Source organism: Lipotes vexillifer, unplaced genomic scaffold (genome assembly GCF_000442215.2).
Source record: "Lipotes vexillifer unplaced genomic scaffold, Lipotes_vexillifer_v1.1 scaffold533, whole genome shotgun sequence".
Lineage (NCBI taxonomy): Eukaryota > Metazoa > Chordata > Mammalia > Artiodactyla > Lipotidae > Lipotes > Lipotes vexillifer.
In genome coordinates this window covers 1,623,300-1,637,422 of record NW_006773553.1, presented here as the reverse complement: position 1 = coordinate 1,637,422, position 14,123 = coordinate 1,623,300, and the positions used below count along the sequence as shown (strand labels likewise).

The following is a 14,123-nucleotide window of genomic DNA, read 5'->3' as shown; positions in this document are numbered from 1 at the left end:
CTGTTATAAAGCAGAAACTAACACACCATTGTAAAGCAATTATACCCCAATAAAGATGTTAAAAAAATAAAAATAAATAAAAATAAATGGGAATTTAAAAAAAAAAAAAAAAGAAGCCTAGCGGTGGATGTTTCTTTGGCCTGTGCGGCTTCCTGGGGACCGTGGAGTATGAAGGGCAGCCCTCACAACACGGCCCCCCTCCAAGGAAGGCAGCTTGCACACGTGTGACCCCCGGGCCAGAGTCTCCATTCTAACATGCTGTGACTCTGCTCCCAGAAATACCCACTAATGGTAGGTGGCAATGCCACCCAGAGACAACCGACGGCTTCAGACCCACCCCACCGGGCAGGCCCAGCGATGGATTACAGTCTGATCAGTAGAATTTTCCAGCTTGAGCCATTTGGGAAGAAAAAAGAGCTACATGGGAAAATTTAGAATTCCCATGATTTCATGCTTAATTTAGACCTGGCTGGTCACTGTGGTGGCGCTAAGTGCTGGGCTGTCGCCATGTCCTGAGGAGCCCGTGGGAGAGCGGAAGCCGAAGGGGGGGCTGTGGACCCCGCAGCCAAAATCCCGGTTTCAGGCTCAGCAGTGACCTGACACTGTTCTCAAAAGGAGCTCAAGATGCTTGCCCAGAGGAAGCGCGCGGTAAGGAACAGGTGCCTGCATGCTGTGTAAGTGCAAACCAAGGCCGTGAGAAGAAGGGGCAGCTGCTCACCTCGGCCCTTAAACCAGCTGGGCCGGGAGGTCACGTCCGACTCTCCCCACGCGGCCGTGCAGGAAGGGGGCTCCCACGGCTTCGAGAAGTGACGGCTGATGTCCACGGGTCCTCACAGGCCCAGCCCAGGCCGCGCGGGGGGTGAACCAGAGCCCCAGAGACCAGAAGACGGGCGCACTGGGAAGGCGGGCTCTTCACGTGCCACCCACGTGCCGCGCCCTCTTCCCCGTCGTGTCCCTGGTCCCTGGAACGACCTGCCTCCACCTGCTGTCTCCTCCGCCTGCCGCCTCCCGGCACTGCCGCTACACCGGCTCTTTCTTGTCAGCTTAGACCTCGCCTCGTCGGGACCACGCGTCACTCTCTCAAGTCACCACTTTCCACGTGCGGCGGGGCCCCTCTCTCTGTTGGACAGCTCCCTGCTTATGCCCCGTTTGTCTGCTCCCCCCGCGAGCGCCGGGCCCTGCCCCTCCTCACCGCCGTGTCCTCGGAGCCGAGGACGGAGCCCGACCCCAGGAGCGCTCTGACGTGCGCTGAGTGAAAGGAGACAGAGGGAAAGAAAGGAAGACAGCACCCTGCCCGCCCCCTACTCCGACACCGGGGTTCACACCTGGGGCCAGTCTCCCACTCAGTCTCCCTCGGGATCTCTGTCACTCGGGGCAGAACAGCTGCTCCACTCACCAAACACGCAAAACCAAACTAGGTGGTTAAAAATTCACGACGCCAGACCCGAGGACGGGGACGGACAAGCATGCACCGAGCACACCCCGAGGGGAGTGGAGGCCCCGAAGCCCTGCCAGCCTGGGCTCAGGAGCAGCAGCCTGGGCAGCGTGCGAGGCGAGGATGGACGTCTCCTGTCTGGCCACAGGGACCTACACCCTGCCTTTCCAGCGGTGACCAGAGGCCAGGGGATGCAGTGAGGATGGCCGCTGCTCAGCGCTGCGTGACAGGGATCCAGACACCTGCTTGCTCCCGGCTGTGCCAAGCTGAGTGTGTCTCTGAGGGTGCTTCTCAGCAGCCCCCCGAGGACAGCCTGGAGACAGCGTCCACGGCGGGGGGAAAAGCCTACAGAAGCAACAAGGGCCCAGGGAGAACGCGCTGGGCAGAAGGTGCCTGACCACACGCACAACCTTTAAACACGGGCACCGGCTCCAGCTCCTCTCCTGTGTGGCTGGCATTTCTAAGCAAGGTCTCAGATGTGCTAACTCTCTGATACTAGCAGTCATCGTAAGAGAACAGGCTTAGAATAGAAACCGAAAATAGAAGAGGCTCTCTAAAGAGAAACTGGAGAATCCTGACTGAGCCCTGACTGTATGCCAGGCGTACCTACTCCCTGAACCTTGTAAGAATTCTACAGGGAGTAATTATTCTTCTTACCCTCGTTTCATGGGCGAGGAAGTGGAGGCACAGAGAGGTTAAGTAATTGGCCTAAGCTACAGGCCAGCAAGTGGTAGGACCAGGATTTGATCCCAGACCTCCGGCTTCTGGTCCCACCCTCTTAATCTCTATTCTTATTCTGTTGAGCTTCAGGCAAATCCAATGCTCAAAGTCACGAGAACAATGAATTTTTACTCACTGAATCCAGAGGCCTAGAAGGGCCCCTCCTGTCTAGGTGCTGAAGGAGCCAAAAGATGGCAGAGAAGCAACTGTCTTCCTACCCCCTGTTCAGCTGGCCACAGGACATCCTGTCCAGCTCACCAAACCAAGCGGGCAGGAGCAAAGATGCTGGCACTGGAAGGGGCCCAGCCCCCGCCCGCGTGCGGACGCTAGTTCTGAGCAGTGTGGTGCTGTCCTGGGATCGGACCCTGGTGTTCCCAGCTCCTTCCAGTACAGCCTACAAAGAAGGGGGCCTTTAACGCTCTCCAAGAAAGCTTCACCCTGGGACATGTCAGGTCCCACAGACGGCAACACGACGAAATCCGGCAGGGTAGGAGCCCTCAGGTACCAGAGTCCAAAACGATTTAAAAATTAGCCCTTCTGGAGGACTTGCCTGTTGGCACAGTGGTTAAGAATCCACCTGCCAATGCAGGAGTCACGGGTTCGAGTCCTAGTGTGGGAAGATCCCACACGCTGTGGAGCAGCTAAGCCCGTGCGCCACAACTACTGAGCCTGCGTGCCACAACTACTGAAGCCCGTGTGCCACAACTACTGAAGCCCGCACGCCTAGAGCCTGTGCTCCGCAACGAGAAGACACCGCAATGAGAAGCCTGCACACCTCAACAAAGAGTAGCCCCCGCTCAACGCAACTAGAGAAACCCCACGTGCAGCAACAAAGACCCAACACAGCCAAAAACAAATAAATTTATTTTTTTTTAAATTAGCCCTTCAGAACTCACACCCTTAAGAAATGGTACCTCTTTGGCTATAACCGTGTCTTCTGCTAAATCAGCCACACGGGCTGTAACAACCCGAGAACGCGGATTATTCCTTTAAAACAGTTGCCATCTGAAACACCACCAGGAAAAACCGGGTCTCGGTGATGAAAGGTAAGCTTCCTCTTTTGGTTCAGAATAAAAGTGCAACTTCCCTCCTTCCCCTCTGCTGGAGACCTGCCCAGGGTGTTACTCTGCAACACTCACCGGGCTCTCAAATGTCACGGTCGGCCCAGAAAAGGCGCACCCGCCCGAAGCTCTTCCTGCCGCTCCTCTGTCCTCTTAAAGTGTTTGTGACATGCTGTTGGGCATATACAAAAGCAGAAGCACCAACCACATGTGGGGCCCAGACGAGGCACCCCTGTCACCCAGGCCCCTTCCCCCTCCCCCACCCCAGCAAACAGCTCGGGTTCTGAGCTCCTCCGTCCCTTGCTTTTAAAAAAGAAAATGATCTTACCACACACGTTGTACCACTGCCACAACCTGCTCCGGCGTCGATACTACGTGTCTGAGACTCGTCCACACGTGTGGCTGCGGGTCTGGGGTGGCTCATCCGTGTCCCTGCTGTATGGCAGCTGCCTGTGCTCATGTGTAACAGTCTCCCCACTCACTCTCCTGTCCGTGGACACCTAGACCGAGCTCACCTTTTCGCCATCGTGAACAGTGCTGGTGTGCGCACATGTGTCCCCTGGGACTCGTGCACCCAGTGTTCTAGACCACGTTCCTGGGATCAGAACTACTCCACAGGGTGTACGAGTGTCCTCTGAACTGTGTTTTGAAAATGCTTTTGCTCTTATAACATCATTTCATCATCACAGCGCAAAGAGAGATGAACGGTTTAGCTGATACTAGATTCAACAAGCACTTTTCACACACTTGGTGCTTAAAGAACGGTGCTCACAGGGAAACAAACATACGACGCGGCTCCTCGTCTGGGTTGGGACATCCACGCAACCAAGGCAGAGCCGCGGGAGGATGGGGGGACCGCAGGGCACGAGGGAGGCGGTGACGAGGTGTGGGGACGTCTGCGGGCCTCACTCGGCACGCTGGGGAATCCGGACCTGCCGACCTCGGTCACTCACCTTCCAGATTTCTGCCAAATCCTCCAAGTAACAGTAATAATGGTTAACACTCACAGGGCGTCTCCAATGTGCCAGATGCTGTCTTAGGAATTCTCTCCTTCATTCTTATTGTAAGCTGCACTATTGTTTGCTTAATATTTTTCTTCAAATCAATTTCCTTTTTTTTGGTCACGCCTTACAGATTGTGGGATCTTAGCTCCCGGACCAGGGATCAAACCCAAGCCCTCGGCAGTGAAAGTCCTGGGTCCTAACCACTGGACTGCCAGGGAAGTCCCTAAATCAATTTACTTTTAAACTCAAATACCTGCATTAAGTAATAACGTACATGAAATCAGGTATCACTGTTATGGCATTTGGGGGAGGGATTGTTTTTCTATTGCTTTGTTTTTATATTTCTATTTGTTTTTATAGATATAAAATTCACCATTTTAAAGTGTACAATTCACACTCAATTTAGCACCCTCACAACGTTGGATAACCGTGGCCGTGGTGGGCGTTCTCATCCCTCCAAGGAGACCCTGCATGTCGGCAGTCACCACCCACTCCTCCTTTCACCCAGCCCCCGGCAGGCAACCAGCAGCCTGCTTTCTTTCTCTGTGGATTCACCTATTTTGGACACTGGACATTTCACATACATGAAATCACACAGTATGTGCTTTGTGTCTGGCTCCTTTCACTTAGAGTATATATATATATTTTTTTTTCTTGTTTTTCTTTTTTCGATATGCGGGCCTCTCACTGTTGTGGCCTCTCTCGTTGCGGAGCACAGGCTCCGGACGCGCAGGCTCAGTGGCCATGGCTCACAGGCCTAGCCGCTCCGCGGCATGTGGGATCTTCCCAGACCGGGGCACGGACCCGCGTCCCCTGCACCGGCAAGCGGACTCTCAACCACTGCGCCACCAGGGCAGCCCCATCACTTAGCATATTTTACAGGTTCATTTACACTGCACTATCCATCAGCACTTCATTCTTTTTTATGGAGGAGTAATTTTCCATCGTATGGATAGACCACATTTTAGTTACCCACTTGTCAGCTGGAGGACACCTGGGTTGTTTCCATTTCTTGGCCGTTATGCATAACACTGCTGTAAACTTTGCGTACAAGTTTTTGTGTGGACGCGTGTGTTCAGTTCTCCCGGGCAGATACCAAGGAGCAGGGCTGCTGGGTCACGTGGTAGCTCTCTGTTTAACTTTCTGAGGAACCACCAAAGGCACCATGGCATTTTGTAGATAAAAAACTATTAAGATGAGTAATGTTCAACTGCTACCACTTAAAATTATTTTAATATACACTGCTGCAGTCAAAGCTACTGGAGTGGGTTTGCGTGTCCGGGGGCAGAGGGGTGGTGCCGCGGAGGCGGGGCTTCTGCAGTACTGACCCTGACGCCCACACCAGAGGCCGGCGGGAATGGCAGGGACACAGAGGCACCTTTAACAGGATGTCAAGGTGCGGAGGGTGAGCCGGTTTCAGGAGAAGGTAAGAGGCAGAGCAAGTAGTTTTATTTCAGAGGAATGTAGCTGGAGGTGCTGGCAGGACAGGCACGGAGGATGGAGACGGCCAAGGGGCAGCTGGTGCTGAGGGCTGGGCAGGGCGCTGGAGGAGCCCAGGAGAGAGGGATGAGGGCGCAAGTCAGAGGATGTGAGTGGCCATCAGTGAAGTCCAAGAAGGGCCAGGAGCGGGGCAGAGACACAGGAGAACCATCCAGTGCAGGGGAGGCGAGAGCTGAGGGTCTCAGAGAGCGGTGCTAACTGACAGGGACGCAGGGAGTCCAGAGGATGTGGCAAGAAGCCAGCCTCAGGCTGGGAGAGCTGCACGCGTCCTAGTTACGCCGACCAACAGCTCAGACACCCTTGTGTGGGAGAGCACGGCCCCCCCCAGGCCTGCTGTGTGGAGGCCCAGGCCCCCGTGGCAGGACACTGAGCCCGGCGCCACCACCTCCCCTTCCCTGAGCGGCCCCCCGCCTGCGCGCGGCCGGCTTCCGGCCCTCCCCTGCCTCTCCCTCCTTCCTCCCCCCGACCTCTGGACTGCGGGCTCTCGGGGGACAGAGGCCCTGACTGTCTGCACACTTGGCTGCCTCACAGGGCCTGGCGCAGAGCCGGGCACACATCTGCCGCGGGAAGGAACGACTCGACCCCACCTGCTCACATACCGCCCCCGATCTCGGCGGCTCTCCCCACCCTCACCTGACGCCCAAGTCCAGGACCCACAGACGCCTTGCGGAGCAGGACACACAGCCTACGATACTGCTGTGGTTTGAAAACAACAGCTGGTCGGAGCGGAAAGATGGCTGGCCCCAGTGTCACGGGTGGTCACCTCCTCCGGGAAGCGCAGTGGCGGCCTTCGAGGCCCCACAGATGACGACCTGAAAAAGCCGCGTGGACAGAGGTGGAACCCTCCGCCTCTCCTACGGGTCCGCAACGCGCCTCTGCCGGACCCTCCTTGGTCCCGTGGTCCCCCGCCACACCCTCCAGGAGAGGCCGAGGTCAGGCAAGGCGGGCACCGAGTCCGTTTCACACTAAGTGAACAAGCAGAAACAAACCGCGGTTTCCACACCGTATGATTTTTTCAAATTCTTAAAAGATGAGAAGTACACTGCTAAATGTCAAAACACAAAAGCCAAAAAGAAATTAAAGTTGTTATTTTCCTTTTCGGTTTTATCTCCATTAGCCAAATGCTTTTGTCCAAACAATGTTTACATTGCCTTTGTGCTACTTTGTTTAGAAAAATAATAATAAAGGAGTGCGCTTCCAGCACTGACGACAGCGCATACGCAGGTCTGTCCAGAAAACACTGCATTTTAGGGGAGAGCTGTCTACTTGCCCCAGAATACTCACTGGCCACCAGCCTCCTCCTCCCTCAGCCAGCCCGGGGTCACCAGGGGGAGGACAGGGCGGTCCTTCGGCACATCCGTGCTTCCCAGCGAGGATGGACCAAGACCCGGGGAGGCCGGGCCCGTGCACTCAGTGACCACAGGCTCCACTGCTGCTGGCCAAACTCACCAAGGTGACAGCTGCCTTTCATAACAGCCCACTGTGTGCCACATCCTGCAAAGGAGGCATTTTACAGGCAAGAAGAGAGGGTGGGTGAGCTCTGCGCTGCCCCTGCTGAGCCCCAGCGCCTGCCGGGAAAGCTCAGGGAGCCCGGTCCTCAGCCCGGGAGCCTAACGTTCCTTCCATGAGGCTGCCCTTGTCCTCTCCAAGACCACCACACACTTCTAAGCTGCTCCTTGCAAAACTCAAGGTCTCTCCACCAACCAGCTTTCAAGGAGGACCCATCAGTGGCAGGTAACTCTCACCCTGGAGCTCCACCTTGCTAGTGACCCCTCCAGACAGGTTCCTTCCCCTGGGCCCCCAGATGCCCGCTCCGCCTCTCTGCAGCCATTAGTTCTGTGCACCATTTATAGTCCGCGGCTTCCAGGGCCTGGGACAGAACTGTGTTCCGCACCCCCCTTCTGGGTCAGCCACGGCCCTGGCCAGTAAAATGTGGCAGAAGTGACGTGTGTCACTTTGTGTCCAGCACTTTAGAGGCCAGTGTGCAGTTCTCCACGTTCCTTCCCCAGCGTGGGGGTGGTGCAGGCCTGTGTCTCTACCCAAGAGAAAGGACACGGTGCCCACGGAGCTCACAGCAGCATCGCTCGTAACAGCCAGAAAGTGGAAAAAGCTTCCCTTCAACAGATGAATGGGTAACTAGAATAATAAAACGTGGTATATCCATACAGCAGAACAGCATTCAGTCTGAACACGTAAGGAGGTGCAGGCACCTGCTTCCACACAGTGAACTGTGAAAACACGCCGAGGGAAGCACACACGCAAGGCCACACACTGCTCCACTTCTACGAGTCATCCAGAACAGGCAAGTCCAGAGACAGAAAGCAGACCGACAGTGGCCAGAGGCTGGGGGACGAGGGGGAAGGGGGTGACTGCTTAATGGGTATGGGGTTTCTTTTGGGGGTGATGAAATATTCTAAAGTAAGATTAAACGGATGGCTGCACAACGCTAAATACACTAAAAGCTTTTGAACTATATATTTCAAATGAGTGAACCTCATTGTGTGGTACATAAATCACCTATCCATAAGGCTGTGAATAACAACAAAAAAGAAACAATGGCTTTCCATTAGCCTGCTCCACGAATGATGACGGTGACCACACACCCTGGACACGCAGCCTCCGTGCAGATGCAAACACATCCACACCACTGTATGCTCATGCTGAAAACCTGTCTGTGGCCAATTAACTTAAAGTCCTGGAAGGAAGCCAAGGTCATGGTTCTGTCCCAATAGGACCAGACTCCATCCCAAGGCCACAGTCTGAATCTTTAAGAGGAGATGGGGGGAGGGGTACTTAAAAGAATCTGGCTAGCTTAGAATAATTCCTAGGCTGAAAAAATATTTACCTGGACTTCCCTGGTGGTCCAGTGGTAAAGAACCCGCGTGCCACAACTACAGAGCCCACGTGCCCCGGAGCCTGTGTGCCACAACCAGAGAAGAGAAAAACCTGCACGCCACAGCTAGAGAGAAGCCCAAGTGCCCCAACAAAGAGCCTGCGCGCTGCAATGAAAGATCCTGCATGCCGCAACTAAGACCCAACGCAGCCAAAAATAAATAAATAATTAATTAATTAAAAAAAATATTTACAGCTCATTACACAACGAACCAACCTTCCAAAAATATAAAGAACTCACAGAAATTGAGAAGCAACCAAAAACTCAGGAGAAAAATGGGAAAAGAACTGTCCACAAAAAACTGTAAGTGGTCCCTAAGTGTATGAAGTGATCAGCTCACGTTTCAGAAAAACGCAAATCAAAGCTGCCTTGAGGGCTTCCCTGGCGACGCAGTGGCTAAGAATCCACCTGCCAATGCAGGGGACGCGGGTTCGAGCCCTGGTCCGGGAAGATCCCACATGCTGCAGAGCAACTGAGCTCATGTCCCACAACTACTGAGCCTGTGCTCTAGAGCCCGCAAGCCACAACTACTGAGCCCACGGGCCACAACTACTGAGGCCGGTGTGCCTAGAGCCTGTGCTCTGCAACAAGAGAAACTACCGCAATGAGAAGCCCGCGCACTGCAACAAAGAGTAGCCCCCGCTCGCTGCAACTAGAGAAAGCCCACGCACAGCAACAAAGACCCAATGCAGCCAAAAATAAATAAATCAAAATAAATAAATCAAAAAAAAAAAAGTACATTGAGATACTCTTTACATCCGTCAAGTTGGCAAAAATCCAAATGTTTGACTCTACCTTCTGCTGGTGAGGCCGAGGGGGAAACGGGCTGGTGGGAGGGCAGGGCGCGATAACCCCCGTGGACAGCTTTGGCAAAATCTATCAAAATGACAGCTGTGTATTACCCTTGGACCCAGCACTGTCCCTGGGGAATGCTACCTGCAGATCCACCTGCTTACATGGGGAAGGACAAGTAGGTAAGATCGATCCTCTCAGGAAAGTTATGTAACAGCACGTGAGGAACAGCTGGAAGCTGCCGTACGGGGGATGGGATTTAAAACAGTACAGGTGGGCTTCCCTGGTGGCGCAGTGGTTGAGAGTCCGCCTGCCGATGCAGGGGACACGGGTTCGTGCCCCGGTCCGGGAGGATCCCACATGCCGCGGAGCGGCTGGGCCCGTGAGCCGTGGCCGCTGGGCCCGCGCGTCCGGAGCCTGTGCCCCGCAGCGGGAGAGGCCACAACAGTGAGAGGCCCGCGAACCGCAAAAAAACCCAAACAAACAGTGCAGGAGAAGAGCATCACAGCGCTACGCTCACAGAGAGGACAGGGCTCTCCAAGTAGCGACACGGGAAGTCTCTAGGCTACGCTGCAAGTAAAAAAGCAAGGGGTAGAATGTGTACAGGGTGCTATCTTTGATTTAACACAAAGGGAGAAATAAGAATATAAATTTGCTTTTGCTTTATTTGCATAAAAAACACTGGAAGGCTATTCAGATACTAAAAGGGGTTGCTATTAGGGAGAAGGGGTTGGGGCAGGGGGGTCAGAGGTAAAGGGTAGGATTGCTCAGAATGTACTTTAACACATTCTCAGTTCAGAACTATGTGGATGTATCGCCTATTCAAAAGCTCATATATTTAAGAAAAATAAGCCCCATCCTCATTTGGCCAACAGGTCCCTTGGCCAGTGCTGGGACAGCACCAGCGCAGGCATCAGCCAGGGCTGCGTCCTCCCCTGTGAGGTGTCAGCGCTCCACCGCCAGCCGGGGCAGCTGGAGGCCACACAGGCTCGCGTCTCCCCCTTCCCACCCTCAGCGTCCACAAGCCCACCTGACCCGCTCCCCACCCCGCGTCTGGCTGGTTGGAGTGGCCCTTCTCCCCACTCTCCCCAGCGTGGCCCAGTCTGGCCTCACCCACCACCAGGTGCGGCACCTGTGTCCTCCGCACCTGCCACCTGCCGGGCGCTGCCAGATGCAGCCCCTGGCTGCAAAGTGCTCGCGTGGACACAGGTGGATGGCGCCCTGGTCAGGGGCCTCCGGGCCAGGCAGGGGCAGCGTGCGGACAGAGCCCGCTCCCAGCAGAACAGCTGTGACCACAGCCCGCAAGCACAGAGAGAGGCACTCGGGGTCGGCCCTGGAGGCCAGCAACAGAACTGCACCCTCCCACGGGGCCCTCCCTCGGCCTCAGTGAAACTGAGAGAGACACAGAGCTGCGGGGATAAGGAGAGGCCCTCAGAGGATGACGGCACTGGCCTGGGAACTTCCCTCTGAAGTGACCTGATGCTCAGAAGACGCCGAATCAAGGAGTGCCGTGCTCCGTCCACATCACCGCCTGCCAGGAGAGACACCTTAGGGTGACCAATTCCAGACTACATTCTATGACCCTCGCGGGGCAGTTTTTTTTCTTTTAAATCTCATTTCTGGGAGCTTGATTCAGAAGCAGTGTGCTGAAGTGGGTTTTTTAAAGAAGACAGTATTTGTTTCCCTCTTCCTAGTTTGAAACCAATTATCTTTTTCTTCCCTTGCGGCGGCCTTTAAATTTCTACTGCAAGGATTTCTTCACCATCCACCGGCTGGCAGAGCAACGCAGCACTCAAATCGATGCACACCTCCATGTGACAAGCACGCCAGGCCTCCCCCAGCCCGGCACTGCGCTGGCCCTCACGCGGCAGGCCCGCCGCCCTCTCAGGACGGGCGGCCTCGGGGGCAGGCTGACATCTCCTTCCTGTGGTGACTCTGTGACCAGCCAGGCGGGCAGGGAAGCGGGGACCCCTCCCCAGTGCGGCAGAGCTGCTCACAGGGCCTCTGGCTGGGCACCAGCTGTGTCCACGCCAAGGGGCCCAGAGGGAGCTCACTCGGCACTGACTTGTCCTGGGTCACCCTGAAGTGACCCGTGGACACACAGCCTGGACCGGAGCAGGGGGAGCCCGTGAGCCTCGGGCAAACACATTCCTGAGGAACTGGCCTGTTTTCTCCCCTGGAGACTCCCCAAAGGAGATGCATGAGCAGGTTCATTCAGAAACACCAGAACCACGGCGGCCCGGAAGTTGCTCTCAAAGACACAGCACCCCGGCATTCCAGGCCTGGGAGGCCCTGGGTGTCACACAGTCCCACTCTCTGATCTACATCATAAAGGGGAACCTGGGCCCAGAGAGCAGCAGGTGACTGCTCAGGGGACCGCCGGCCTACACGCCCCATCCCTCCCTCCCTCCCCGTCAGGGTGCCCTCCTCCCCCCAACATCCGACTGCTGAATAAGCCTCCTCGTTCCCCACAGGCTCTCCCTCCCGCCCTCCGGACCCCACCACCCACAGCAAGGGAGGAGGGGGCAGCTGGCCTCTTCCCAGCGTGGCCATTTGAGGGTAAGCTCCGTGCCACCCCGTGATGGTCACACAGGCCACAGAGACCCCTGGGCACTAAACAAGCAGCGACTTAGAGAAAATAAACCAAAATATTAATAGCGATCACAGTGACAAGGCTAGTTCTAGTTTGGTCCTTCCTACTTATACGAACTTTCCAAATTTTCTTCCATGACCATTAAAACAGGCGTCGTAAACATTCCCCCTGAGACTTGGTACTGAAGAGATACCCCGCTTGGAAATCCTATATTGGAAATCCTATATTGTATCATCTATTTCGGTAGAGCTCACTTTAGTCTTTGGAAACTACTGATAATCAGATGGTAAAGAGGAAAAAAAGTTACCAAGATTTTTGTTCAAAGTTAAAAGAACTAAATGAAAAAAACCTGGGATTTTTTGGAGGGAGGGGGAAGAAATAATAAAAGGCTTGGTTTGGTTTGTTTAAAGAAACATTTGTTTCTCTTCCTTCAAATGTTAAAACCTACTTAATATCTTGCAGTCAGGTTAGATAGTGATTTCTTGTGCTACTTACTTTATTCTTTTCTTCTGCCAATAAAGTATATTTTTTAAATCAAGAAAGAATGTATTTTCTTTCATAATTTCTTGTTTCTCTTTAAAGCAGGGACAGTGCCCCTCTAACGCACAGGTGGGATCAGAGTAGTTGTGAAGACCATGTTTTAAATGCTCTCCTTATACACTGGGTCTTTTCTAGAACTACATTCTATAGCAAATGGTATTAAGCATGACTGGGTCCCATGCACGGGCTTGTGTCCTGAATGGCCCGTAGACGTTGCCACAAAGCCGTGCTCCCACCAGGCAGGCCCAAGGCCCTCAAAGCAAGATCTCCAGTCGCTCATCCCCAGCCTGTCCAGGAGCTGAGGCTTCTGCAGCGCTGGCCAAGGAGAGCTTTCCCCCTGGTTCCACTGGCAAGGGGACGACATGATCCACTTAACTCGGCTTCCCTGAGCTCAGACCACCTCGTCCGGGTCGGCTCTCCTCCCAGACTCCATCCTTTTTGTCTCTTGATCCTGCCTCGTTGCTAAAAAGATGTGCAACGGACAGCAGTGGTGGCCCCCAAGCCCAGCCACATGCTTGAATCTCTGGGGAGCTTTGGAAACACACGTACGCTCAGGCCCCATCCAGCACAGAAGGCGGTGCGGATCCAGCATTTGAGAATTACTGGCTGAGAGAAAGCCAGGGAACATAGTGAAAGCGAGTAAATGAAGAAACCCTATTCCCTATTGCCTATAGGGAAATAGAAGGGGAGGGAAAGAAAGCTGGGCCGGAAGGCAAGGTCAGACCCCGAAGTGCAGAGACCACACCAGAGCTGGGACAGATGACTGGCTCTGAGCCGAGCTTCCTGGTGGACAGAGCAAAAATGATTCACGCTGCCCACAAGATAGAAAGAAACCAGATTCACAGGAGAAGCTTCTCCTTGTCCTGGGACCTGAGATGAACACCTCCCTCACGTCCTCCAAAAGCAGACACACAGCATGAAGGAGATGACGGCGTGCTCCCAACACCAGGACTGGAACCACCTATGAAGTGGCCAAGGGTCCTCTGCACCCAGCACAGCAGCCCTTGACCCACACTCAGCAGCTGGGCTGCCCACTGACTCCTCACCGGAAATAACCTCCTACCAGGAATCAGCGCCCACATATACACCATGCTACCGAATCACTGCATTGTCCAGCCGACCGCCAGGTACGTAACCAGCCATCCTGAGCTCAGCACGTGGTCACGAAGACACAAGGGCACCGACTCTGACCATCTCACTGAGGAACATGAGGAAAGGCGCCAACCCCCGTGCCAGTGGCTCTCATGAGAACACCCAGTCTGCCCCCGTCACTCGGGGGGCAGTCCCATGCCTGCCCAGCACTCCCCTCACCGCCGTGCTCAGAGAGGCCAATGTCTACCCCCAGACCCGTGGCTGTGGCCACTCAGGTCGGGAGGGGCAGGGCCTGTCCTCGGACGGCAGCCTGCTGAGCGGGCCTCGAGGCCACTGGAAGCAGAAGATGGCCACGCGGGCCTGGGCGCCCCGAGCACAACGCTGCTTGCGGTGCGCTTCCCCGATCCGTGTGTCACGCTCAGCAGTGAGTTCCTTTAAACGTGTGTGTTAAACTCAATGGAGTCAAGAGTAAGTCACCCTCCTGCCCCCTCAT

The 14,123-nt window shown here is 54.8% G+C and overlaps 1 protein-coding gene across 1 annotated transcript in view; it reads left to right on the top strand.

Moving 5' to 3' along the window:
• LOC103084373 (peroxiredoxin-1-like) overlaps positions 1-1,048 on the top strand; it is a 4,457-nt gene extending 3,409 nt beyond the window's left edge. The window contains 2 exon segments of the mRNA XM_082931539.1: positions 584-648; positions 837-1,048. Coding sequence (XP_082787665.1) covers positions 584-648; positions 837-1,048 — 277 coding nt within the window.
• Positions 1,049-14,123: the final 13,075 nt, after the last annotated feature.